Genomic DNA, 26,998 nt, shown 5'->3' on the forward strand with positions numbered 1-26,998 from the left:
AAAGTTCAATCAACTTGCTAGAAAAAATGATAAAATATTATGCAGATAAACAGACTTCTTTCAGAAATGGGGAAGTACTTGTTTAATAAAAATTTCAGCTGTTTTTTCGTAATTTAAAGTTGGTTCTAGCTAGGGTAGTCGCTGGGCAATCACGGACAAATCTACTTAGAAATTTTTTTTTGAATCTGTCATGAACATTTAATAAAAAGATTTTTAAAAGCAATAGCGATATTACAAAGCAATATATTACAATAGCGTCAATTATGGCTGCATTATCAATTATACGCGCAGTATTCATGGCAAAATAATCGAAAATACAGAGAATAGTTTGGAGAAAGAAAACAACTTTATTTCCCAATTTCGAAATTCACTTCTTGAAGTTAATAAAACTAAGAAAACATAAAAGCAAAAATTACACGAGGCCTTTAACGCACATATTTTCAATAATTTGAGTAAAAATTAACAAAACCAGGACAACACACCTCCAGCTAAATGAAACAAAATTGTTGTCGTCTTTTATTATAGATGGTTGGGCGGTAAACGGTATTTACAAATTGAAATGCGCTCAGTAGATGCTAAGTTTATTCATTGGTTAAAACAACTGCGAATTCTCTCGACGAACTTAACCGGTCGTCTCAACATAGCTCCAGCATTCTGTCTCAAGCAGAACCCACAATGTTTTCTTTTTATGGAAAAGTAGTATTTACATTTGTGACATTTCAGCCAACAATCAGCATTTTTAAAACAACATCCAAAAAACAATACTGACAAACTTGAATTTAATTATTTGCATTGGTAGAAATCTTAAGTCCTAGGATCAAGGGTGCAAGCTCTTAGAGTGGAAACTCGTGTATTAGAAATATATCGTGTGAATACACAACATGAATATTCATGAAAATGACCAGAATTTATGAATTTATAAATTTCCAGTTATTTCTTAACACAGGTCAAGCCCTATTCAAATATAGCAGGATATCATGATTCTTTCTGGATTAGTGAAAAAGTATTTAAAATCGTACTTCAATGGCCAGTAACCAGGGGCAGACATTTGATCAAATATGAGGGACAAGCTTATTGTTTTAATAAGATGGCGTCACATTTCCCATTGTCCTCTAAAGTATTGGTGGGCGGTCTACCCCCTGGCCCCCTGGTGTCTGCCACTGCAAGTAATCATGTTTACACAAATTCATTACAATTTTTACTCCAGCTGATTCAACCTACTTGCACAATAATTACAAAATCGTTTCTCAATATACCAAACAAAACAAAACAAAACCGCTGTAAGCTAAAAGATATCGTCTTCACAATGCATCCGTGTACCATGGAATCTCGTAATGCATCCGTGTAGCGTGGAATCTCGCAATACACTCGTGTGGCGTGGAATCTCGCAATGCATCTCTTCAGAATAGAATCTCGCAATGCTTCCCTGTCTTAAAAACTGACACTTTTGCTGTCACAAATGACAAGAGAAAAAAATCTTGTTACCGCAACAGAGGAACACATAGCACATTTGTCAGTAAAGGTTTAGAAGATTTGTCGGTAGACATTTAGCGTCGCATTTGATACGTCGCATAGGACTCGATTTTCTAGGTCTCTCTAGCGGCAACATTACAGGGTTACATTTAGAAACCTTTGCGAAGTTAAGATTCAAATAATACATTCGATAATGGTGAGATCTCCTAGTAGAACGAGGTGCTCTATATGTCAAAAAGGCGAGCCAAAAAATTCTACTCAAATGATGTCACCAATTTAGCTTGTCATCGTAAAATGCTTAAGGAGAAATCCAAAGAATCGCATTTCGAGAGGATTTTCATTTTTTATCGGGATTTCGACTGTCATAATGAACCGATCCGTAGCCAAGGCTATCCGCTTTAGTCAACACGAGGTTCGCAGACAGCATACCTCCTGGACCGCTATGTGCTTGGCTGCTTGAGTGTGATGGGTATCGCCCCTTCTCCATCTCAGACGGGTGTTTATATGGGCTTCGCTGCTCACTCATCCTTTGTGAGAAAGGTTTATTGGACGTGAGTCCTGAATATTGGTATGAGGGCTGAAAGAACTGGGGTCCATAAGGGTGGCCAAATTCTCGGCGTATGTCTCGTCGACCATCGCCCATCCCTGCTTTTGAATCTTTGGGGATAATTTCGCTTTCGAGTCTTTGGCCTCTCGAGGCTGCCAGCATATCTCCAAGTCTGTAACTTAACGGGCTTCCTTTGGGGCTACGTGATGGGTTGCTTGGCTCCCTAGTTTGGAATCCTAGTGGCGATGGGTAAAACGTAGGTCGGTGACTATGCCCATCGCGGCTTGACGGTCTCATCCTATCTGCGTGTGGGTGTTTGCCTTGCTCTCCAGCTAGCTTTAAAGCCTGCTCATTCTTCTCTGCCGAATATTTAGCAAAAGCCTTTTCCTGTTCCATAGAATTCGATATCAACTGTTCAAAACGTTGTTGCGCCAATGCATCTGCCTGGGACATCCCCACCCGTTGACCATAATAGCTACTGCCAGCATACGAGGTGGACATCCCCAGATAGCCTTCTACTGGAGGGAGAGAACCAGCAAATGGTGTCCTGTGAAAATCATGCTGTGGGTATTCAGGTCGGAACTTCTCGATTTCAGACGCTGGATGAGAGGGATATGACGTACCCTGGCCATATGCTGGTGACACTGGAATGCTCTTGGTGTCCATCTGCAAAAAAAACACGGCTTCTTAGAATGGTTCGTAGTAATCACTCGACGATAAACGAGAATAATAGAAGACCTTGCCAACCAAGCCAAAACTACATCTACCTTTAGAAAGCATTCATACGAAAACCAAGTAAATATTATCAACAAAAATAGCTAGAAAATCAAATTAAAATCTGATTAAAACTAGAGGATATGGACAAAAAAGAGAGTTGCTTGAAAAAGAGAACATTTTTAGACCTATACTTTAAGGTTGTCCTGTGAAACTCGTTTCAGCATAGAACACAGTCAGAATAACAATAGGAAATGTGAATGTGTAATATTTTCTAACTACAAATATTTTTGGTTCATTATAGTGACTAATTGTAAGCTATGGAGAGTCAGAGGAAATCTTCAGTACGTCTAAAAATGTTAACTGTCATTCAAAGCCATTTTTAAATTTAGTACCGATAAAAAACTTTTCGAAAAAAGTGAATACTGAAAAAACCACTTTCCTACGAATAATAAAGACAAGATAACAAGGATAAAAATGGATAGCGATTTTCATTAGAGCACCTTTGAATGTTATAAAAAAAACAGCAAAAAGTAAAAACAGCATATAGAATTCAAATGAACTTACTAAATGCACAGACACTGTTCTAGAAAAATGTGTTTAAACAACTTACTTTTGAGTTTCATTCCAAAAACAAGATTTTACAAGACAAACAGGAAAAACAAACAGGGATTAAAATTTTAAACCCCTGATACCAAATCTCTAGATACCAAATAGTGGTGACTGACTTACCCTATCCCTGGAATGTCGATCAGCCTTGTCCAATGCCGAAGCAGACATGCCTGGAAATCTTGAACTGGGGGATGCAGAGCCCCGTAAGGCTAACTCGCCTTTTGGAAGTGCTTGCAGCTCCTGCGCCCTAAAACATGTAGAGCCTTACTTAACAATACTGAAAAGACATGCAACTTGATGACATAACAATGATGGGGATACTAAAGTGGATCTTTTACAAAAACCGTGGCAGAGTGTCGAAAGTGAGGATCTTATTGCTCCACAAAAGCAACGTGACTGGTGAGAAAACAAAGCTCTACTGACCGACCATTCTTTAGTAGTCACGCTGAGGATACGATGCTTAATACTGCAAGCAGCAGCCTTTTTCCATTCACCTGGCCTGTTAACGTACCAAGGACATTTAAAGGGTCACTTATAAATAACGAATTGATGGACTGGGAAAAAAAGATTACCGATGTCGAATTTTTGAATATCACAAACCTCATCTGCATGTTTCTGACTTCATTTGCGTAGTGGCTTTCAACATGCCGAGTCTTCAGTTTCTCGCGTTCAGCCTCAAATATTCGATTGGCTTCCGCTTTTCTGAAATCCTGCTTCATTTTCTTTTCATAGGCCAGCCGGTCATGCTGTACAGCGGGACTTTTCCTTTTGCCATCAGGAGATACGTACTCTTCCTTCACTGATGTGACAGTTCGCAGCTCCTCTGGAGGAGTACTCATTGAGTGTATTACGCTTGTACGTGTATAACTGCAAGTTGTTGTCTGTTTGCGCGAACCGTGCTCAGGAGCACCACGTGATCCTTCAATATCCTTTGCACTTCCGACTGGAATCTGCTGTGTTTTCTCAACGCGGATTTTCCGAGGGCGCCCGCGGCATTCCGCTGGACTAGGTACTGATCTGCCACCTGTCAAAGTAAAGCGGGATATTTCTGGGACGTCTTGGCTATTATCTGCAAACAAGAGACAACAACAATACATTGAAATACCCCATTTCCACAATCAAGATTAAGGGTCAACATATTATTTCTTAATGGTGGTCATTAAAAAAAATTACAGTCCAATAAGCTGGAAAAACTGAATGTCAACAATTTGTGATTACCTTGTTGAGGATCAAGTTGCTTTATCCTATCAGTTTCCGAGCTTGAAGGAGTCATAACTGTGCTCGGATAAGGAACCGGTGTCGTAGGATTCGGTTTATTCTTTTTCCCGACCGGACTCGGACTCGTACCATGCTCTATCTTCTTCATGTACTCCGCAGCAACGGCTCCATGGTCGTATGGGCTTCCCACCTTTTTGTCTGCCTCCGATCCCATTCTCACAGTTGCACTTTGGTCCTTCCCAGTTTTTTCCTTCCCCGGGGAAAACTGAGGTCTATCCTGCCCTATTGTTTTCTTTTGTGGAGGCTGCCAATAGACCTCCTTTGGCACCCAAGTTTTTGCTTCTATCATCTGTTTGTCGACGTATGATGTCGGAGAAAGGTTTTTTGGGGTGACAGCTCTCTCGCCTGTAGACTGGCTCTCTATAACAAACATTCAAAGATAGATCAATCTTTTGTTTGGAGCTGTATTTTTGACGGGGGCAGTAACAAAGTACAAGCAGTGACATGTTTTCTTAGAGAAACCAAGATTCGTTAAGAAAACTGAGTGAGAATTTGCAAATATGAAAGGCGACCTATGAATGACCTCACAGAATCGCCAACGTTGAAAAGTTGTAGATGTTTCATTGTTAAAACATGTTTATGTATTGTTAATGATGCATCAGATATATGTTTAATAAAGCCAGCCAGAGCAAAGTCCTTGCGCACCTAAAAGGACTATTTAGGGACCATCTTCAGCAAATCTTGGGCTAAGCCCAAAATAACGTTACTGATCATTGTACTCTATTTAAAAAAAGTAAATATTCAAGACAAGAAATTTTTCGAGACTTTATAGCAATATATGAATAGGGTAAGCTGGTGCATTCTGTTCATGCTAAGATTATTATCAGACGAACAGGATATAGAGCAGCTGAAATAAAAGTTACTGCTTTTATAGTTTCTATCAAACATACCTTGGTTAGAATCTTCACCTTGCTTTTCAGCGGCAAATTGTCCATGCTGCCCAAATCGGCTTGCTCCGTTGCCCCCTATCTTCAGGCCCCCTGTAATGCTCTCTGGTTTGGAGGCCGGCTTTACAATGGGCCTACCAGCACTTATGTTAGGCTGTAGAAATTCCGGTTTTTGGATTGTATTTCCTGCAATAAGTGTTTCATTGGTCATTTAAAAGTACGCAAGGTAAAAATATATAGAAGGTATACTTAATTTCTAACACATCATCAGAAGCCGAGGTCAGAGAAACAATTTGAAATAGCATAACATCAAAGAAAATGCATCAATTATGTTCGCAAGAATGGTAATTAATTTTTAACTTTTTAAAAATCTTTATTCATCGGTTTGACCGCACACAAAATATACAATATCATCGCGTTAATGTGCCACTCTGAAATTAGCAAGTCAAAAAAATTCAGTCTGCAAATATTTCACTCAAATCTGAAGAAATTTCAGTATCAGTTTGAAAACGCCATTAAAATTATGTCTAAATGAAAATTGCCTTGCCTTACTTTAATGACTTAGTGATAAACAACAGGGTCATATCAAAATGGTCGATATCAGATGGAATTCAGGACTGCTTATAGCAAAGTAAGTATCAATAAATGAATATTTTCTTTCATATCTGGAAGTCAATTAGAAATTACGGACTTTATGAAAGGGTTAATGGTCGATAAATTTGGAGTTCTCTTTACTTAAAGCGTTACTGCAACAAAATTGACATTTGAAATCATTTAAATAATAATAGTCCCCCGCCCCCCCCCCCACCTAAGAGTTACGTCACTGACCAGGCTTCCACGAAGAAACACTATGTTTTCAACTCACCTTGAGCACGATCTCTGCGGGCCTGGTTTTGATCTACTCTTCCCCCTGCTCCAATTGGTAGCAATGACGTCGAACTAGGACTAGAGGCTTCTTTACCCTCGACTTTCTTTACTGGCCTTCCATTGGCATCCAATTTGACACTTGTGGAAACCTCGTCATTGTTTGCCTCGCCTTCGGCAGCACTGTCTCGAGCTTAGAACAGAAAAGTCACCCAAAGTTAAATGAGGCTAGTTTAAACAAAAACAAGTTTGCAAAATCCACAGGCGCATGGGCCTGCCTGTTCCAAGCACGCTTTAAAAAGAAAGAATTTAGAGGTATGGTAATCAATCTTTGATGAAAGAAATGTCAAATTTCCTAAAGCATAGTGCATGTCTTGGCTATGAAACGTTTTTTCCAAACACAAAGATATTAGCTTATTAATGCAACCTGTGCATGCGCAGAGCAAAGCCAGGAAGAGAGCCAGAACCTCAGCCTTAACCATACATTATCAAGGTAACTGTAAAATAATATCTTGCGGCTGAATCAGTCGAGGAAAAGTTGAACTACTAATATAATTCTCAACGGCTTATTAATTTTACACTCCCGCCTGATCGTTGCACACATAAGTCAATAAATAAGAAACACAATGAGAAAGTGAAAAGGCAAGATTCGTTGCTGCATACCTCTTGATCCTGTGTTGAGGTAGTTGAGTAAAATTGGGGAGACATGACGTCGCACATCAACCTGATCTATAGCTCTTTGAATATCAGACGGTTCGGCAAGGTCTCCTGTCACAGAATCTACGCCCATTAGCAACCTAGAAGCATGACCTTGACGAAGCTGGTTGTAGAGTGAAACTGAAAAATGGGAAGCCTGGAAACTAGACTGGTCACCAGCGAGCCCGGGGGAGGACGCCTGTTGCAAAGCAAAAGCTGGCTTGGTGTCCTTTGGAAACAAATGCGGTCCTAAGCTCCCGGGCAGCAGCTCAACTGTTGCATCTGGTTCATCTGGCGAGGAAGGTACCATATCTTCACTTTTCACATCTTTGCTGAACACAAAACGACGAAGACTGGCATCTATTGAATCTGGTGCGATATCCTCAAGGCGCATCTTTGCACGCACTTCGTCCCTAGATTCGCTACTTTCAAGGTCTGCACTTTCTTTAGACCGCTTATCTTGCTCCGATTCGAACTTCTCACCAGACTTTGAGGAGGCTGTCTGCAGAGCATTACTTAGGCTATTGTTCAGAGTTTGAGGATTAAGTGGGTTTAAAGTGGGGCTGAACTGGGCGTAATTGACTCTTGAAGTAAAGGGGGCGAGTCCTGCTTGGCTTCCAACAGAAAACAAAGACTCGGGCCGTGCCATCTCCATTCTGTTCGCTTCACTTACCCCCGTCAACTCTGTTGGCTCATCACCTGATGATGACTCAAGCATGATCTTTGGCACTTCTTGCACAGCCTCCTTGACTTTCTCAGATTCTTCAAATTTGACATCTCTGATCGAGTCAACGGCACTCTCTTCCTCCGTCTTTATGGTAACCACGGGGGTAAGGCCTGTTTTGGTTAGATCCCCAGCCTTAGTCAATGCAACGACTTGCAATGTGCTTGGTGTAATGGCAGGCATACAGCTTTCTGTTGTTGGTGCAAGTAATGGTTTTCCTTTGATGTCTGCAAACTGCCCAATTAGAGGTTTTTGATCGACCAACGGTTTCTGTTGAGCCATTACTGTTGTTGATGTTGGCTCTGAGTCGGATGCTGATGCTCTTTGTGTGCTGATTGTCACCTATAGCGCAAAACAATGCCAGTGATCGGTAAGAAAATATAATAAAGTTACTTTAACTTCGAACTAATGTGAGAAGAATGTCGACATCTTAGGCAAGCCGCCCATACCAAATAGACCACGATCGACGAATTCTCCTACGCTCTCCTCTGTCAAAATACTGTTGAATTATTCAAGTAGTTCTAAAATTACACAGTAACAAATCGCATTTATGATAATGAAAGAATCAAATGACACGAATTCTTTAGGGCTGTATCTTATCTTCGTTACCTTTACACCAATTTCCACTTTTCTTAAATATATATAAATATAATTTTTACATCGTCTCTTTCTTTTCCTTTTTCTCCCTTTTTTATTCTTCCATTTTCTTCTGACTGTTCTTTTTCTTTCACGTTCTTTCCATTCGCTTCTCCCCTCCTTTTTTTATTCTACATTCCTGCTGAGCTCTCCAAAGAGCATCCACAAAACTTGCTTTTTCCCACTCTCTAATTCTCCTTTTTTTCATTCCACTCCCTCCCTTTAATTCACTTAGTATACTTCTAACTGCCTGTTTTTCCCAATTTTCTCTAACTACTAATACTTTTCTCTCAGTTATCTTTCACAGTCTGCATTTTCTCCACCTCCAAGTTTTCTACCTTTTTCTTCTCTTCATTTCTCTTCTCTCGTATCTTCCAAACGTCGTATTTCGTATCTTTCAAACTTCCTTTGTAATTTTCTTTTCGTGTCCCTTTTATTGTCCCTTCCATTTGATTTTCTACTCATCTCCTTGATACAATTCCTTTCCCATGCAAGTAATTCGTCTTCCCTTTCTCGTTGTTTCTCTCTCTTTAATTTCCCGCAATTTTACTCTTTCCCGTTGCATCTAAACTATTAATCAGTAGTTTCACGCCATCTTTTTTCCCTAACTCATTAATTGCAAAATTAACTACATGGCTTTGTATTTTGAGCCGGGGGATACTCAACTAATGTGAACACAACTGAACCCGAATTGCAAAATAGAAATGCAACTTACCGCTGGCTTGATGTCCTCTGATTCTGACTTATTCTGGTGGGCATGCGCTTGGTGGTATTTGAGACCATTTTTATGACTATATTTCTTTCCACAATTCGGTTCCGGGCACTCAATCATCGGTGGAGAGAGGCGTGCTTTCTTCTTAACACCAGTGTCGGAATTTTCCGTCCCATCTGAAGGTCTTTTAAAGGCAAGGGGAACGCCAGTTGGCTCCTTGAATGTCTGCTCGCCATTCAGGTCTACGCCTTCTTTGCCTTCTTTTTCGGCTAATTCCGGCGATCTTGATTTCTTGCCCTTACGCTTACCGTTCATTTTGATGAGGTCGGCCGGTTTTGGATTTGCACCTTCGGGAAAGGGGTCCGGCTTTATCCTGCAGAAATCAAGTAAATTTCATTCCGGCTATAAACTTTTACATAAATCGAAACAAAATTAGAATGTAAATCCTAAAAGATACTATATCCCTGTAATCAACTGTTCACGCTAATGCCGCATTGCTGTTTGGAAAATGCAACATTATCAATTGTATACTGCAACCAATGAGATTTTAGGTGACCACCGTCATTCATCGGGATATAGTTTCATTATATACATCATAGTACAATGTTTACAGAAAAAGGGATAGGATTGGCTGAAAACGTACCAAAAGAGTTAGTCAAACGTCCCATGACAATTGATAAAATACAACGTTGAAACTCAAACAATACAGATTGATACAAAGAAACTGCAAATCAGAGGTTATATTCTGAAGGTAATAGTTGCTTAATGACAGCAAAACAAATGTTTGTTGTCATTCAATGTTTGTTTTGAAACAGTACCGTCTTAAACCAATCAGTGTTGCAGGATCATTGCACATGCGCATTAATAACAGTATTCGAACAGCTGTTCTGTCTGTGACCACACAACTCTTGAACTTCCCGTCAGGCCTTCAAGTGATAATGGGCATGTGCAATGACCCTGAAACAGGGGCTAGTGCATGTCTGGAAGAGGGGTATGGTTCATCTCCCGAACAATATAAACTGAGAAAATGATTATTCCGAGCCGTAGCTAGTAAAGACCCCGACTCAAAACTACCGTAACAAAGCCGAAACAGCAGTGTGGAGAGCCAGGTGGTAGTTGAATCCTAATCAGCGATTACTTTCATGTCTACGAAATTTTCCCAAATCTTATTAGGGGTAACACTGCAGATATACGCTCTTAAATCAGATAAGGCCCTAGAAGGGAACAGTTCTTCAACTGATAACTTTTAATAACTTTAGAGCAGAAAAACGCAACGAGACGCACTGGATTTGCCGCTTTCGGTTAACTGAGAAATATTGCACAGATTACAGCTGGCTATCTATTACGACAATTTGCGGTTGCTTGTGGTTCTTCAAAAACGACATCTTCTAAACCATTATCAATCTCATTAGAGTCTATTGGCTCTTCAAGTCAAAGCGCAAAGGCCACTGCATATTACTAATGAGTAGTAAGAGTCGACATATGATTTCGAGGCTCGCCTCCTGTTCACACAGCAGCAATGTAATACCTCACGGATACACTGGGAAGGCCAAACATAGCAATATAACTGGTTTCCCTTTCTCATCATGCTGTCTCCAACAGGCATTTCCCGTGTACTGTTGGTATACGGTACCATAAATTTATATTATGGTACCCCAACAATGGTTTCTTTATATTATGGTACCCCAACATTTATATTATGGTTTCTTTATATCAAAGCTATACGATTTATTGATATTCGGCAATATAATGTACTGATCTTCCCTCTCTCCGGTTCTTACAGGCATCAGTGCAGATTTGCCTGATGGATTTACCACGACCCCACCAGAAACGCTGCACAGCAGCCGTTGACCAGGGTCTTAACTGCAATTATTTCAGCAGGCAAGATACGAGCCTTTTCCAAGAAATGACCATTGAGTGTGTGAATGCTCTTTTATACAGATTTAAAAACAGCTTCAATTGAAACAGTATATTAGATTCGATAATCTTCTGGCAATCTAACAGATTGCGAAAAAGCGTCATGCCACAATGGACCATCTGCAAATCAGCTAGCCTCTAATTACACAAAGTACAGGCAAAGTGCAAGTGGAGAGAAATATTTCGATATTCATACCTTTCAGACGCCCATCTGCTCTTTCTGACGTCAATCAGCGCACCAGAATATATCTTGTTTCGCCATCTGACATTTAATACCACCAGCCCTAAAATTGCAGACAAGGTCTCAGAACCAGAAAATCACTTCAACTACTTGAAGGATACATTGTCTCGTTATACATTAAAACCCCTGATCTATAAAAAAGACTGGATCGAGCTTCTATTTTGACCAGAGAGTCGCAATCCGTAGAGAGGGTCCCACTGTCACTTTCAGCAATGTTTCAGCTGCTTTGGCCTTCTTCCCCTAGTCAGTACTTATACACATAGCATTGCAGCTCTCGCATATCCATATAATACAAATATTGGTTTTGAGGGATGGCTTCCAGCTTTTTTCTGGAACCTCCTCCTTTTGAAATTGAGTGGGCTTCAAACTTTGGTGTTTCAAGACAAAAGAAAACTCAATCCAGTCTTTATTATAGATAAGTGATTCAAACCAAGAATTGTCAAATATTGGAGTAACGAACTCTGATCATCATTGCAATCAACAAAACGATCCTTATACTCTTGGTCATTATGACCATAATTAACGAAGCCAATCACCATTGTCAAGACATTTTCATGATCATAATAATCATCAAGAACATCAGTTTTCTTCAGGGTAGCATTTTGCGGATTTACTAAGAAGACTCACTATCCTTACAATCTTTCTTTCTTATGCTATCCTTGAAATTGCTTCACGTTAGTCTTAATTAGTTTATATTCACTATTGTAAAAACTAACGTTAAATAATCTACAATACAATAAAATACAATAAAATAAAATAAAATACAATACAATACAATACAATACAATACAATACAATACAATACAATACAATACAATACAATACAACACAATACAATTTTTGTGTAGATGAAATCGATCGTTATGTTCTTTATCGTCTTAAGGCCTATTTTAACCCCTACGGAAAGTACTCCTTGCAATGTTGAAATTTTCGATTGCTGCTTAATCTTGTATCTTTCTCAAAATCAAGCTTGCGGTTTCATTAATTTCGAGAAAAAGAGAGTACGGTTTTAACTATGTTTCTTCTATGCAGGTAGGTCTGAGGTAAAAATGAGGCTGCAAATTTAGAAGATAGCATGAAAAATGGACAGTACAAATAAAACCTAACATTTATCAATAGTGCAACGATAAAAAATGCAATTGACTATGAAAAGCTAGTTATGGCATATAAAATAATTCAGTTATGGATATTCTGCTCATTTCTGCTCCGAGACAGCTATGGATAAATCTAAAACCAGGTCTAAGTTATGAAACGACCCTACCTGCATAGAAAATAATTTAAAGTTACCCAGGATGATACTTGAGTATGCCAAAAGAAGTTTGAGCTACTCAGCTGTAAAAGTTGGGACAGTGTCCTACCATAACATAAGAAAAAAAATTCCTTTTTCTTTATTCAAAAGAAAAGTGAAAGAACACCTATTTGGCTGGCATCGACTAAACAAAAAACCAAAATCTTCCAGAGAATCAGTGAGTTACTTCATTTAAGCTATAAATTAATTTATCATTTTATTACTAATAAAATTCTATCAACACTCGGTTAGAGGAAACTGAAGAAATGTTGTGTCTACATGTAAATAAATAAATGAATAAATAAATTGACGAATAAATAGGTAAATGAAGAACTTGATGACCAATAAAATCCACGTGTGTCAAGCAGAACTGAAGTAGAAGCGCGTCAATTCAATTCAAGACAAGCCTGAGGTATTCTTTTTGTCACTCTCCTAATATGTGAAGGTAAAAGAGGTGACCACGAACAGACTACTTAAGATTGTGGTCAATGCGAAATAATGATTAGGTTTGCCAAGTCGATAAAATGATTTATAATCTAATTGAAACAAGGTTATGATGTAATGTGTTTGTTTCCAAGACGACTAATAACATAGATCAAAAGCTTGAAAATAGATCACGATAGAAAGAAAAATACCCGTTGCGGAAAACCAAGTTTTGTTCAATAAAGTTAATTGCAGCAGTCTTGATAGAGATTATTGAGGTTTTAGCCGATAACAATCCCCATGTTTATATTACCGTTGAAGTACTGAATAGGGATGAGGTAGAAGCTCAAAAGCTCTGTTATTTGATGGTGAAAAATATTTCTTATTTTATCAAAACACTGAATTATTAGTATATCCAAAAGGATAATCTGAGTAAAAAATTTTAGCATGCATAAATATGGTTTCCTGGAACAACGCCATCTCAGAATCATACGAAATTTGAATTTTCTTAGATGCCCGTGCCAAGTTGACCATATAAATACGATATGGGAAAGAAAGCAAATTTCAGAAGAAGATAAGAACCAGGAACTACGTCATCCAAGCAACTTGGTGTCCATATCTTTAATGTCACCGTTCGAGTAGTGGACAACAGCAAGTCTTGGACACAATATAATCAGAAAATGACATTTAGTAGTGAGTTGAAGCAGTAGAATTATTCTTCAGCTAAGAGGGTGACAAATTTGAAATTAAGGCCAATCTCCGAAACAGATAAATCCCTTAAAGCTGTTCTGTGCGATTTGAAAAATGTTGGCCTAATTAACCTAAGCAAAAATCTCACCCTGTGACATACCTCTAGGTTTACCAACCGCCGTGGTGCGGAGCGCCGTAATATAGGGCAGCGGTAATATGGAGAAGTGACTGTTGCCGTAAAATGGGGAAGTCCTCAGAAAAGGCTTTAAACGCGTGTTTTAGTCATTTTCCACTACATTTAACGATAGATCTTCGAGATAAAGTCTATCAAATGAAATATCTCCCAGAGTTTTATCGATTTACTCCTTAAAACTTTCAAAAAATCTATCTTCGACACTCTAGCTCATTTAGGCCCGTCTTTCTTTTGTTTCCTCCACGAATATGAGGTTCATCCGCGCGTCTAACTAACACATTCGCGCGAATATATGACTTCAGTGCAGTAAGATGGAGAAGTACTTTATAAAACACGTAAAACCTTTCAAAATAAAAGCAACAGTAGCACATTTATTAGCCTGCCACATAATTACGATGCTTGTTGCAAAATTTTAACCAATATATGCGTCTTCCTTGTGTGTTTTGGTAATGGTACTCCCAGCGCCGTAATATGGGGCAGTCGGTTGCAACGCCCCCTGTTAGAATCCAAACTTGATTCATTTTGCGCAAAATTTGTCAAAATACAGATTTCATTGCCATTCCATGCATGATATTGGCCAAAATGTTTGTTTTAAACCATAAAAAAGGACAAGCACAGCTTGTCAAAACTAAGAAAAAACAGTGTAATACCAACCTCAACCAGATCACATTGGGCCCTCTCACAAAATCTTGTGTCTATAGGAGATCTTGGATCCAGTTTGTTGTTAGACTAGGGTGCCCAACTTGAAAGGGGCGTGTGTCAGTATAGATATACTTTACTGCTATATATAACATATACATACATGTTGTATTTTATAATTTTGAGTCCTTGCTAGCTCATCAGCCAATCCACCAGGTAGAGCATTTCGGGGCTTATGATCAGTATGAACAATACGGTTTCAAACAAGCACCCAGGTGTAAAGGAGCATACTGATCATAAGCCCCGAAATGCTCTACCTGGTGGATTGGCTGATGAGCTAGCAAGGACTCAAAATTATAAAATACAACATGTATGTATATGTTATATATAGCAGTAAAGTATATCTATACTGACACACGCCCCTTTCAAGTTGGGCACCCTAGTCTAACAACAAACTGGATCCAAGATCTCCTATAGACACAAGATTTTGTGAGAGGGCCCAATGTGATCTGGTTGAGGTTGGTATTACACTGTTTTTTCTTAGTTTTGACAAGCTGTGCTTGTCCTTTTTTATGGTTTAAAACAAACATTTTGGCCAATATCATGCATGGAATGGCAATGAAATCTGTATTTTGACAAATTTTGCGCAAAATGAATCAAGTTTGGATTCTAACAGGGGGCGTTGCAACCGACTGCCCCATATTACGGCGCTGGAAGTACCATTACCAAAACACACAAGGAAGACGCATATATTGGTTAAAATTTTGCAACAAGCATCGTAATTATGTGGCAGGCTAATAAATGTGCTACTGTTGCTTTTATTTTGAAAGGTTTTACGTGTTTTATAAAGTACTTCTCCATCTTACTGCACTGAAGTCATATATTCGCGCGAATGTGTTAGTTAGACGCGCGGATGAACCTCATATTCGTGGAGGAAACAAAAGAAAGACGGGCCTAAATGAGCTAGAGTGTCGAAGATAGATTTTTTGAAAGTTTTAAGGAGTAAATCGATAAAAATCTGGGAGATATTTCATTTGATAGACTTTATCTCGAAGATCTATCGTTAAATGTAGTGGAAAATGACTAAAACACGCGTTTAAAGCCTTTTCTGAGGACTTCCCCATTTTACGGCAACAGTCACTTCTCCATATTACCGCTGCCCTATATTACGGCGCTCCGCACCACCCGACCTCAGGTTTACTGACATTTGACGTTGATTAAAAACCATAGTTCATTAAATGGAGATTTATAACTCTTTTTTTGATCTCTAAATCCGAGCATTCCTAGATTAGTAAAGTTTTTTGGAAATGGGCGTCACATTTGATTTCATACTGCATCTTTAATTCAATTTTATTAATTCATTTAATTTATCTAATTTATATAATTTATTCAATTTAATTCATTCAATTTATTTCATTTCATTTATTGCATTTCAATATTTCAAACTCTATAAAACGGACAGCGCATTTTCGTGGGCGAAGCCTTTTGGAGGGCAAAATATTATTGAGGTTCGCGTTTAACAGAATAATTACGGAATAGGTTTTGTGGGGACACAAAATTATGCTATTCTACTTTGATTGCTAAGGAAATGGTCTCAGCAGCATGGTTTCCGCAAAATTAATGATTAATTAGGAAGCAGTATTAAGAAACATGGCATTAAGGTGGTGCTCATACAGTGATGAAGAATTTAAATTAGATTTTTCAATTTGGAAATGATATTCAAGTTGATCACAAGAAATTTCCTTGACATGGGCGACAGCGACTTTGGTGGTCAAACACTAAACATGACATAATGTGTCTTAAAACAATATCTCTTTGTCAACGGTGGATGCTTTTTAAGAATTTAGGGAAATATTAATGCCTGAATTAAACATGGGTCAAAAAGATTTCTTAAACATAATAATGGCTTACTACAAAAACAGATTCTGCTGCTAGGATTATAAATAAAAGACAAGAAAAATTCCAGTTATAATCCAAATAATTTTTCTTGACTTTCGAGATAAAATTTGATTTGATTGGGCGCCAGATTTTCTTTCTGGGTGTTAATCCTATTCTAACGGATGAATGTGCAGGTAAAATGACTGCTTTTGGCCAATCCTGATCACAATCGATTAAAATAGTGGCTTTGAATACAGTTTCAGAATCATAAATTTGCTAAGAGAACTGAACTATAAACTGTGATCTTCAAGTAGAGCTTTTTATAAAAAATACCAAAACTGCATCCTGAAAGCTAGGAGAACTGCCACCAACTTAAAATCGAGCCCCTCTATCCAATTGAAAAAGATCTAGTCTCTCTTGTCTCAAGCCAGAGAGTACAGAAAGATGAAAAACTAGCGTTAGGAGAACCGCATACACTCTGCTTTAATTTACCACATACACATGATGAAGTAGTCCAAAGCGTTAAGCAAAAATACAACTACTTAAGGTGTCCTTTCCGGGTACATGTTCATTTATTTGAAACTGTTTACATAGGATGACAAAAAAAGAAACTTTAGCACTGATCACCCTTAACTGATCACCCTTGATCTGAGAAAACTGCTCGAAACTGATTCTTATGAAGATGGGGTGCAAATGAGAATATTTGATGATTAAAAATCTATTTCTTGTTGAAATAAACATAGATAAATAGAGAGAAGAACTTCTTGTGGCTTTTTAGGTGTTCTTTATACGAGTTTCTAAAACGTAGCTATTTAGGATCTGGCATCGAAGAAACATTTAAACAAACTTGAAGTAACAATACAATAATAATAAAGAAACTGAGTGCTTTTCCTCGGCGTCGTTTCTAATAGAAAAATGTGTGTACATAAGAAGTAACCCAGACTTACCCCCGGTTGTTTCATGCAGCACAACGCCATGGATATTTACAGCCGTGCCTGGCTTGGCAGGTTTTTCAGGGGGGTCACAATTCATATTCTTTGGTGGGATGAGGGAAAGCAGCTCCTGAAAAAGAGAGATCTTATTATTAACTTAAACTAAACTAGACCTAATTAAACTTAAACGAGGTTTGAATTCAAGTTTGAACTCAAAGTTTTGAACAAATATAGACAAATTCTATCAAACAACGTCAGCTTCGTGTTTTAATTTCGCAAGAATTAAATATTTTAGAGATACTGTGATAGATTGAGCTGGTAGCTGGGTCAAGGTCGATTTGGTGGATGTTAAGATTGCTAATGTTGTCAAGCAGAGGTTGATTTTATCAAATGCTTCAATTTTGACTTACTCCTCAAACCAGCTGTATCTCCAATACGAAAATTAGTAATACTTAAAAACAGAATTTTCACGGCCTGTTCGCTCTGCACTGTTCTTGTAAAACAATTTGTGCAGGCAAACATTGTGATCCAAACAAAATAGGCAATAAAGGAGGTCTTGATACGCTCTCCAAAGTTGGATATACAAAAACTGAGGTTATTTAAAAAGAGGCGTATCAATGTGAACGCATAAAGACATAGTTCTACGAAAACGTTTTCTATTTAATATAAACAAGTTCACATCAAAGAAGCATGTGAACGATTAAAATCACAAAAATATATATTTTTGTCTTCGTTTTGTGGAAAGCGAGAAGAAACAAAAACGTTTATTTTTTTCTCGATTTTGTGCAAAAGCAGAGAAGTTCGAAAAAGTGTGGAAGAGGATGAACGGGTGCTGGATAGCCACAAAACATTAAACATTAGCATGAATTTAATTGAGTTTTATAATTTTCAATTAAATCTTTTTTTATAAGAATAATCTTATAGCTAACACGAGCCTCAAAATGGTTCGAAAGTTAGAACAAATTAAGAACAAGCTGAGGCTGAGCTCCTGTAAAATGCAATTCTGAACAACGTTTTGTCTCAAAAACGAAGATTTTTAGCCATGTGTGGGTGTTTTTTCGGTGAATATTCAAACTTGGCGGCAATTGAAGGGTGTCTCACTCACTTTGTTGGGAATTGACCTCTCTAGCGCGAAAAAGCTAGCAATCGCACTGCTTACACCCTATTCATCTAAGAACAAATTAAGAACAATCCAGCCTCAGATTTTCGAATAAATTAAGAACAGTCAGCCTGAACTTAAATTTACTGGTTCGTATAAAAAAAGAGTGTAGTATGTTGTACTGCAGTGTGCAGAAAGAGTCTATCCGTCCCCTAGATAATATCATCAAGCTCCTATAGACAAACATTTCTAGAAAACAAACGGGGTTTGGGTTTTGCATGTGTGGCCGCCATGTTTTCTTCGATCTGGTAACAGCTGAAGCTTATAACAGAGTTTTTGACATCACAATGACAAATGTTTTCATAAATATATAAAATAAATATAACAATATCTGGGAACGTTTCAAAATGATACAGGGTATGAGAAATGTCAGCATTAACATTTCATTGTCCAAATACTGTAAACAGGCAGGGTATAGGAGAAAGGCAGGGTACAAGAGATCAGTTGGTAGTCCTTTTTCACGTTGACAAAAAATAGCATGTAATGACACGACACTCAATTTGTGTAGTTGAACATGAAATCGTGTATTAAAAGTCTTTCATATAAAAAAAAAATGAAATTAAAAAAAACCTTACCATTCATCGTTTATACTAAGATTTTTACGCACGAAATATGCTAGCATTTTCAAACAAATACTAAAGCACACCTGGGCCATTTCTGCTTCTTGCTCCGGACTTAACTCCGTTTCATCGGCTACAGATTCCGTTCCTGTTTGTTCATCTTCTTCTTCCTCGTCATCTTCATTGTTATCATCAAAGTCATCCTCTACGTCATCATTATCATCATCTCTATCATCGTCGTCCCTTCGCCTTCTCCCCCCTCCACAACCATTTCCTTGGCCACCACCTCTCTGTTGTCTACCCCGGTTAGATCTGGAATCGCCCCCATCACCCCCATCCTGTGACTGTTTATCACAGGCGCTGCCACCTCTCTTCCCATTTGATTTCTTCCGAGGCCTTCCCCGGCCACAAGTTTGAACTTTCATTTCTGGCACTCTTCTCCTAGTTGTTCTCTTCATTTTCTCACACTGTAAACCTATATAGTTAATTCGAGATTTCTGCTTATAGCTGCGAGTAATTTCCTCCTCGATATCAGTTGTGATTCCTTCGATTCTCTGAAGGTCTTCAAAACCTATCGCAGATCGTTCGCTGTTTATTCCTCCTGTAGTCCGACATGAGCTCAAAATATTATTAACTCGATTTGCAAGACTCTCTTCGATTTTGTTCGCTGTCTCACCAAAGCCAGAACGGTTTCCTTCCTCGTAAACAAGCGCATTCGTATCAAATCCAGATGAAATATTATCTTCTTTGCTTTCTTCTATATCTACTGGACTAAATACACCAGCTTCCAAAGAACCTGTCCACTCTCTTGTAAAATCTGCAGCTTGTTTCAAATTGTCTTCGTTTTCCTCAGCCAAATCGTCCGAATTCACGTCCTTTTCGTGGGAATTATCACCACAACCGCCTGCGTTTTTCTTGTATTTTCCTTTCAAAAGGCCGTCTGCCAAATAAACGACACATCGCGAATCTTGCGGTTTCAACGGGCCAGTAACCCGCATAACACCCATTTTTGTGGTTCCTTGTGGATTAGATTGCAGTGGAAACTAATTTTGGCTCGTGAATCCTCATCCGCCTTTCATTAACACAATGGAGATTTCAGAGTGCAACATGTGTTTTCTTATGATGATGAGCCACGCTTTGTAGATTATTGATTGCTGATCTGAAAAAATAACGATAGCAGGTCAACTCATGAACTGTCATCGCTGTTAGGAATGAAACAGTATCTTTGATTAACATTCCGCGACTACACAAAGCAAACCGACAGAATTAAGGCCAAGAGCTTAGATGAGCTTCGTTGTCTAGTTACCTTATCACTGTCCGCGTAAGTGTAAAAGGCGCGGGGGCTGGGGGTAGGCCGTAGCCCCTTTTGTCGAGAAATGGGGCAAGCTTTGAAATACAGTCGGCCACTCATCCCCAATTTTTGTCGTTTGTTTCCTAATACGTTTCGCAACATGATACATATCTACATTGCAACCAGAAAAGTCCATTTGAAGAAGTAACCTTGATTTAATCAACCATAACTTTATATTGCCTTCAAAAAATGTGTTTTGGTGTGACGTCAATTACACACTGTTAGGTCAGTATAGTCCTTCTTGGAAATTTAAAGAAAAACATTAGGGCCTTGGGTTTCACAACAGATTTCGAGTAACTGTCGTAAACAGAATCCAAAAGCCTGAAATCTCCATCTTCCGAAAGACAAATGATCTTTTTTATGTGGTTATGATTATGATAATTTAGATCAAGCCTTTTGTAAACATTGTTATGTTCTTGGCTTTCGTGCGCTGAGCAAGATGACATTAAAACATTAAAGGGGGTTCGTTCAATCTGCGCTAGGCCAAGGCATATTTCTGGGATAAACGGAAAGTCCCTTCCCCGTCTGCGAAGAAAAACAGCAGAAGCAGACAAGGTATGAGTTTCTGGCTGATATCTCCCAGTTCTTTCTTCTGTAATGAATTTTGCAAATAACCCCATCCTTCCTGCGCAAAGGCAACAAAATCGGCCTTGTACTTTGATACTTGCCAAGTAAAATCAAGTATAACAGAAAGAAACATTCTGGGAAATTCTTCAGAGAAACAAATAACACAAAAAACTAAGCTTTTAGAGAAAGTAGCAAGCTTGGTATCAGAAACTTTCTGCGGGGCACAGGTAGGAAGAGGTACTTGCAAAAGTTCCAAAGCTGGCAGTTCTTATAAAAGGGGAAATTTTTAAAAAGCAAGGAGTCACGCGTTTCTGGGTCCCCGGTTACGACGTCCCTGTCAATACTATTGGCACATATGGTTATTTAGAAAGAGTACTTTTATACTATTCGTATACAACCTCATCATTAGTAGGGCTCCCTTTATTCTAGAAAAAATTATCTTTAATCCTTTTGTTTACTTGAGATTTACTATGAGAGAGAAATAACTTTATGAACGTCTAACAATGGAAGGTGAAACAAGTTATGATTCTTAAAACGCCATACGACGAAAGCCAAATAAATACCGCAGCTTCTTGCCTTCAGAAGTTTGTTTGTAACCAACCAACAAAAACACCTTCAACCAACAAAGATATTTTTATTTCATTCGCTTAAAATGACTGAAACCAAGCAAGTCTCGCGACAACATCTCATCCAGGTCGACATCAAGATGAGCTTTTGCCTTCAACTCCAATTTTCCATCTATTACTTAATGCCCTCGGTGTTGACAAAACAGAACTACAGATCCCAACCTTCTTGAGGTCACAGGGATTGAGTTGTGAACCCCAAAGATTGTGTGTTTGCGGGAATAGCTGGACTCTGAGGATGAAGCCTTGGTAAGAATCGGATTTTAAGTTAATCATTAGCGATATAAATGTTTAGCCATGGCTTTGAAGAAGCAAACATTTGACTTTTTCAAAACTATTTTGAGATTTTACATTGGTTCCTGTCACTACCAGTGTAAAAGGAAGCACGCGAAGACATTGCTAGGTAGGAAATCGATTGCGAATCGATTGACAACAAACACCATATGAATATCCACTACCAATCACCATCTTAGGTGTTTCCCAAACCTTTACTTATTGGCTAATACTAAAGCATATCATGCAGGGGCGGATCCAGAGCAAACTTGAAGGAGGGGCAGTTGGTAGTGGGGGCGCTGAAAAATTTTCAAAAATTGGTGACGAGAGTACGCTGTATACAACAATTTCAAATTAATTTTCAGAATAAAAAAATTAACTCTGATGTAATCCTTGAAGCAAATTAAGCTATCGGTCTCAGAAACTTTTTCACCTGATTCTCATTCTTTAAAAGGAGCGCACAATTTCCAAAAAAGGGGCGCCAGACTTGCTTCAACTCGTCAAGGGAGGGGCAACTGCCCCTAGTAGCCCCCCTTAAATCCGCCACTGATATCATGTCAGTTTGGTGATGACGATGGCTGATTTGATAGAATTATGGCTGCACAGATCTTATTCTAAGCTGGATTTAGGCCCTTTTTTCTTGCAATGAAAATACAGCGACGACAAAAAAACGATAAACAGAAAGGGGAAACAGCGCAAAAAATTGAAGAGAAATGATACAAGATAAATAGAGAACTCACAGAACAAAAATATTTAGAAAGAATAAAATTAACATTTCGTCACGGATTACAGGTTTTTGTTACCCCGAAATACATTGGGAAACTAATTGTTCATAGTAGACATTATTGTACGAACATAGCCTAGCAACAATGCAGAGAAGTTTTCTACATTGATTAACCACTTAATGAATGCAACTTTGGAAATTAATGAGGATCAATTAACGTTCTGCTTAAGTACCAGAAAAAATGATTAAAAACATCAAGAATAGTTATTTCAACAACATCATCAATGGCAATTTAATTCTAATAAGTATCTTTTAGCTTCTGCAACAATATGACTAACTATTCGCTTTTGTTTTATGAAAAGGTACCGGTAATGTTTCGTTTCGTTTATTAGGAACCGGTAATGTGCTATAAATTCGATGCCGTTATGAGGCCTGACAAGTAATGCAACAACTAATGAGACAAATGGGTATGCAAACGGGCATTGTCACAGAAGGTTAATCATTCTGTATTGTAATTAGTAAGTACCCTAGATATAGAGGATAAAGGGGATCGTCAGTCATGAAACGAATAATAAGAAAGTTCCCAGTACAGCCGACAATGGTCTCAAAGTACATCAAACTACACATGAATATTTCAATGTATTGAAAAATCAATATTTTTTAGATTTTTTCAATGTAATTTTCAATATTAGGAGTAACAACTCAGTATTGCATAAGCATTGAAGTTGTAAGGATTATTTGATAGATGTCAGCCTAACGAACCGCTCATTCATTTGTTATCAATTGCTGCCACTTACCTGTGCTTTAAATAGGACTAAAACACATGTGGTTCATAAATAGAATGTTCTGTAGTTTGATAAATATTATACAATAATGATGCACGGAATGTCAAAACAAAACTATTCCAGTAGTTTGAAGGGCGTCTGTATAAATCACCTTCATAGAATACAGACCCGAGGGTCTGGGATCGAATAGTGGACATGAACAAACTTTCACCTAAAGTGAAGGGAGTCATAAGCTCTCAGCAATTCAAGGCCTAGCAATCTTGCGGTGTGGCCACATGGAGAAGAAGCAACAGGACACTTTATTTTAAGCATAGCTTTTGAAGAAACATATGCAAAAAAATAAATCAGCCAATAAAATGATGTGGTCAGGCTCTTGCTTATCAACCAAAGACCTTAATCTATTGTAAACTTTCTTTGTTCAGAGGCAGCATTAGCAGATTGATATCATGTATAATTGATCCTGTACATGATAATCATTCAGGTGTACGCCTTAGCACTCTGATCTTACAGCTGTTGCAAAGTTGCAAAAGAATTTAGTAACCAATCAACTATGCCTGGTTGCTTGCATTAATAATTTATAATTGTGAGGGGCATTAAAATCATCTCTCCATATTTTTCTATGCTACATTCCCTGCAAAAGTCTTCCTGGCTAAAGATTTGGAATACTGATAAACTTTTTCAAGAGCAGATTCAGCTATCCACCCTCTGCAAACAATGTTAGTTTACTTTACAAAGATGGAGGAGATAAGTGATTGCCTTTGGCACACACTGTGCTTAAAAGCAAGTTTAGGGATTCTTGTCAGAAATTTGGAAATTGTATAATACCATTTATAAACAACAAATGATTCTGGGGGCACTTCCCACATAGAAACAACAAATGAATTCCAGTGGCACTTCTTACATAGAAACAACAAATGAATTCCTGGGGCACTTCCCACATAGAAACAACAAAGGAATTCCAGGGGCTCTTCTCACATAGAAACAACAGGGGTCTGTCTGATAATTTTTGGGAAGACATAAATTTAAATGATACTTTTGGGTGAAGCATTTGCCAGAAAATAATTTTTTGGATCCTGAAAAACAGCAGACACAATCTGGATGCTTCTAGGTATCAAATTAAGGACAGGAAATCCAATTTGAATTAAAAGTACAGTTTCAAACAAAATATACCTGCGTGGAACTATTTTTACAGATTTTGCAATTTTGGATAGTTTTGGGTAAACATAGAGCTTACATTTTTGGGTCTTAGTGAAAAAAGGTCATATTTTTGGGTGACCTATAAAATTCTGAGACTTACCCCCTGCATGTGTCTATTAGCAAAGTGCCCCCTTTCCATGAAAAACAGCAACATCCAAAAACTGAACATAAACAAATTTTTATCACTATTTTTCATTAAGATCCACTATTAGAAAAAAAGTAATATTTTCAAAAGCAACAAAATCAATAAAGAACATAAGCAAATCTTTGTTCATTTTATTTTTCAGTCAGTATTGTTTTATTAAAATGCTTTTAATGAGTGGTGCCCAAAGATTGCTTGGATCCAAAAATTTCAACAAAACAACTGATATTTACATATATAATAAATGTGACATCAAAAGTATATTTATTCTACATAATGATTCTGCCTTATGGAGATTATGTCAATAATTACAAAAGATGGAAAATATTTGGCAGTCTTAAGATAACAGGCATCCAAAACTTCTTTTGAATCATTCTGTGTTATGCAATGCAGATATAAGGAACCCAGCCAGATTTAGGAAAAAGCAAAACCAATCTTCCAAAATTGGAGAAGGCATATAGTGTTTAATTGGCTATTACATAGGCAGCTTCCAAAAGAGCCAATAAAGAGAAATGTTTTGGCAAGTGGCCCTACAATTCTGGCATAACTTGCATTGAGGTCTGAAATGGCACAGTTTTGAATGTTTGTTTCAAAATAGCATAGCTACATAGCACCTAAGTTACTCTACACAAGGCAACTAGATCAATTATTTATCATTTTAAAATATCTGGCTATAAATTTTGAAAACAAAATAGTTCATAAAAAGATGTAGGGCATAGCTTTCAGAAAAAGTCTGAGATAATGAGGTCCATAAAAATTGAGTTTGGATAGGGGAATTTTATTCAATCAAATGACATGAGCCTAAAAGTGAAATCAACTTGGGGACATATTTATACTTTCCATTCAATTTTATTGCAATAATCAGCAGGGCCAATATTCTTGAAAGTTTCTTTATTGTAATACATATATATATATTGTAATAAAGTTTCTTTATTTTAATATAAGATAAAGATTGCATTTTGAAAACAAATATAATCAGTAACTTTAAATTTTTTATGAAACTTGAAAGTTAGTAAGTTTTTGAAAAAAGGCTAAATTGGCAAAAATCAAAAATCAAAAAAAAATTTAAAGTAATCTTCAATTATAGCTTTGTTTTTTATAAAACAGAAACTGTTTTAAGTTCTTGGGTAGTAAAAAAAGGAAGAGGTAATTCTATTATATTTATTTGCTGATCTCCAGCATGTCAAAAATTGTTAACATTAGCTAAAGGCCTTAGGCCCAGAATTAGACTTCAGGCTATGAATCGTGAAAAATAATTGGTTAAATCTATTAGGCGAAACCAAACAAAATATTGATCCGTAATTCTCAAGAATTGTAGAAAATGTCCAAATGAATGAATAGATGCGTAGCCGTTATAAATACCTGTACTTTACGTATTTTATTATCCCAATTCATGAAGAGCAACCAAAAAAATTTGTCGAAAAAACAGTTAACATTTTAGGGGAATATACATCTCCAGATAAGCATTTGGCTAGGCGTTAGCCTTGTAGACTGATTTGACTAGTTTATTTGACTAGATCTACTATTTCTAACTTTTCGCTTGAGTTTAGGACATGCATGGGTCGCCCTATTACCGGAGAACACTACGTTAAAAGACATTCATAATCCAATCAAACAATTCGCCCTTGAAGTTTTGTGTAATATGCACGTTTTATTAAAAAACAACGACAAAAATCCAATGAGGGGATTGAAGTCAACTTTCTCTTATATGAAAATTGCGTGGAAAATTAATCTAAATAAAGATGCACGCTATGCACTTCAATAAACAGGAACTCACCAGCACCACCTTTCCGACGCCAAAATTCAAGCTTGCTCTAGGCCATATGCACGGTGACTTCGTGAGCCTTCGCGACAAACAGCGAAGAAGAAAACAAGTACAATCTGGTGTCCTAAAACATTAATTTCAACTTTACGGTCGGTTTTAGGAGATCCAGTTAGCTTTTCGTAATGAGGGAAAAACTTTTTGAACCACGGCTGTATCCAGACTGTGAGATCTCGTTTGTGTCATCAACAAAAGGGTTCTTGGTTTCGCGCACGGGGGCTCCTACCCGTGAGAGTTCGATACTCCCAGGGGGACATCAGAGTTTTTGATTAATTTGCTCCATCGCAGCTACTCTGAAAATTTTATATGATAACATAAATCTCCCAAATAAGCCCACTAGGGGTTTATACGATGGGGTTTATGCGAGGGTGCTTATGCAAGGGGGCTAATATGATGGGGTTCAAAAAACCACCTTCAAGTTGCCATGAAAACAGCTTCATGAAAACATTAC

The 26,998-nt window shown here is 37.8% G+C and overlaps 1 protein-coding gene across 1 annotated transcript; it reads right to left on the minus strand.

Moving 5' to 3' along the window:
* Positions 1-346: 346 nt before the first annotated feature.
* On the minus strand, positions 347-26,752 carry LOC135687201 (uncharacterized). Its single transcript, XM_065203707.2, has 12 exons — positions 26,503-26,752; positions 19,150-20,222; positions 17,360-17,474; positions 11,257-11,344; positions 9,147-9,516; positions 7,039-8,137; positions 6,377-6,568; positions 5,515-5,697; positions 4,565-4,984; positions 3,947-4,415; positions 3,467-3,593; positions 347-2,686 (listed from the first exon to the last, which is right to left on the minus strand). The coding sequence occupies exons 2-12, from the start codon at positions 20,068-20,070 to the stop codon at positions 1,811-1,813; spliced, it is 4,860 nt and encodes a 1,619-aa protein (XP_065059779.2). The 5' UTR covers positions 20,071-20,222; positions 26,503-26,752; the 3' UTR covers positions 347-1,810.
* Between the last annotated feature and the right edge of the window lie 246 nt (positions 26,753-26,998).

Source organism: Rhopilema esculentum, chromosome 20, assembly GCF_057945365.1.
Source record: "Rhopilema esculentum isolate cy_ngs chromosome 20, ASM5794536v1, whole genome shotgun sequence".
NCBI classification, from domain to species: domain Eukaryota; kingdom Metazoa; phylum Cnidaria; class Scyphozoa; order Rhizostomeae; family Rhizostomatidae; genus Rhopilema; species Rhopilema esculentum.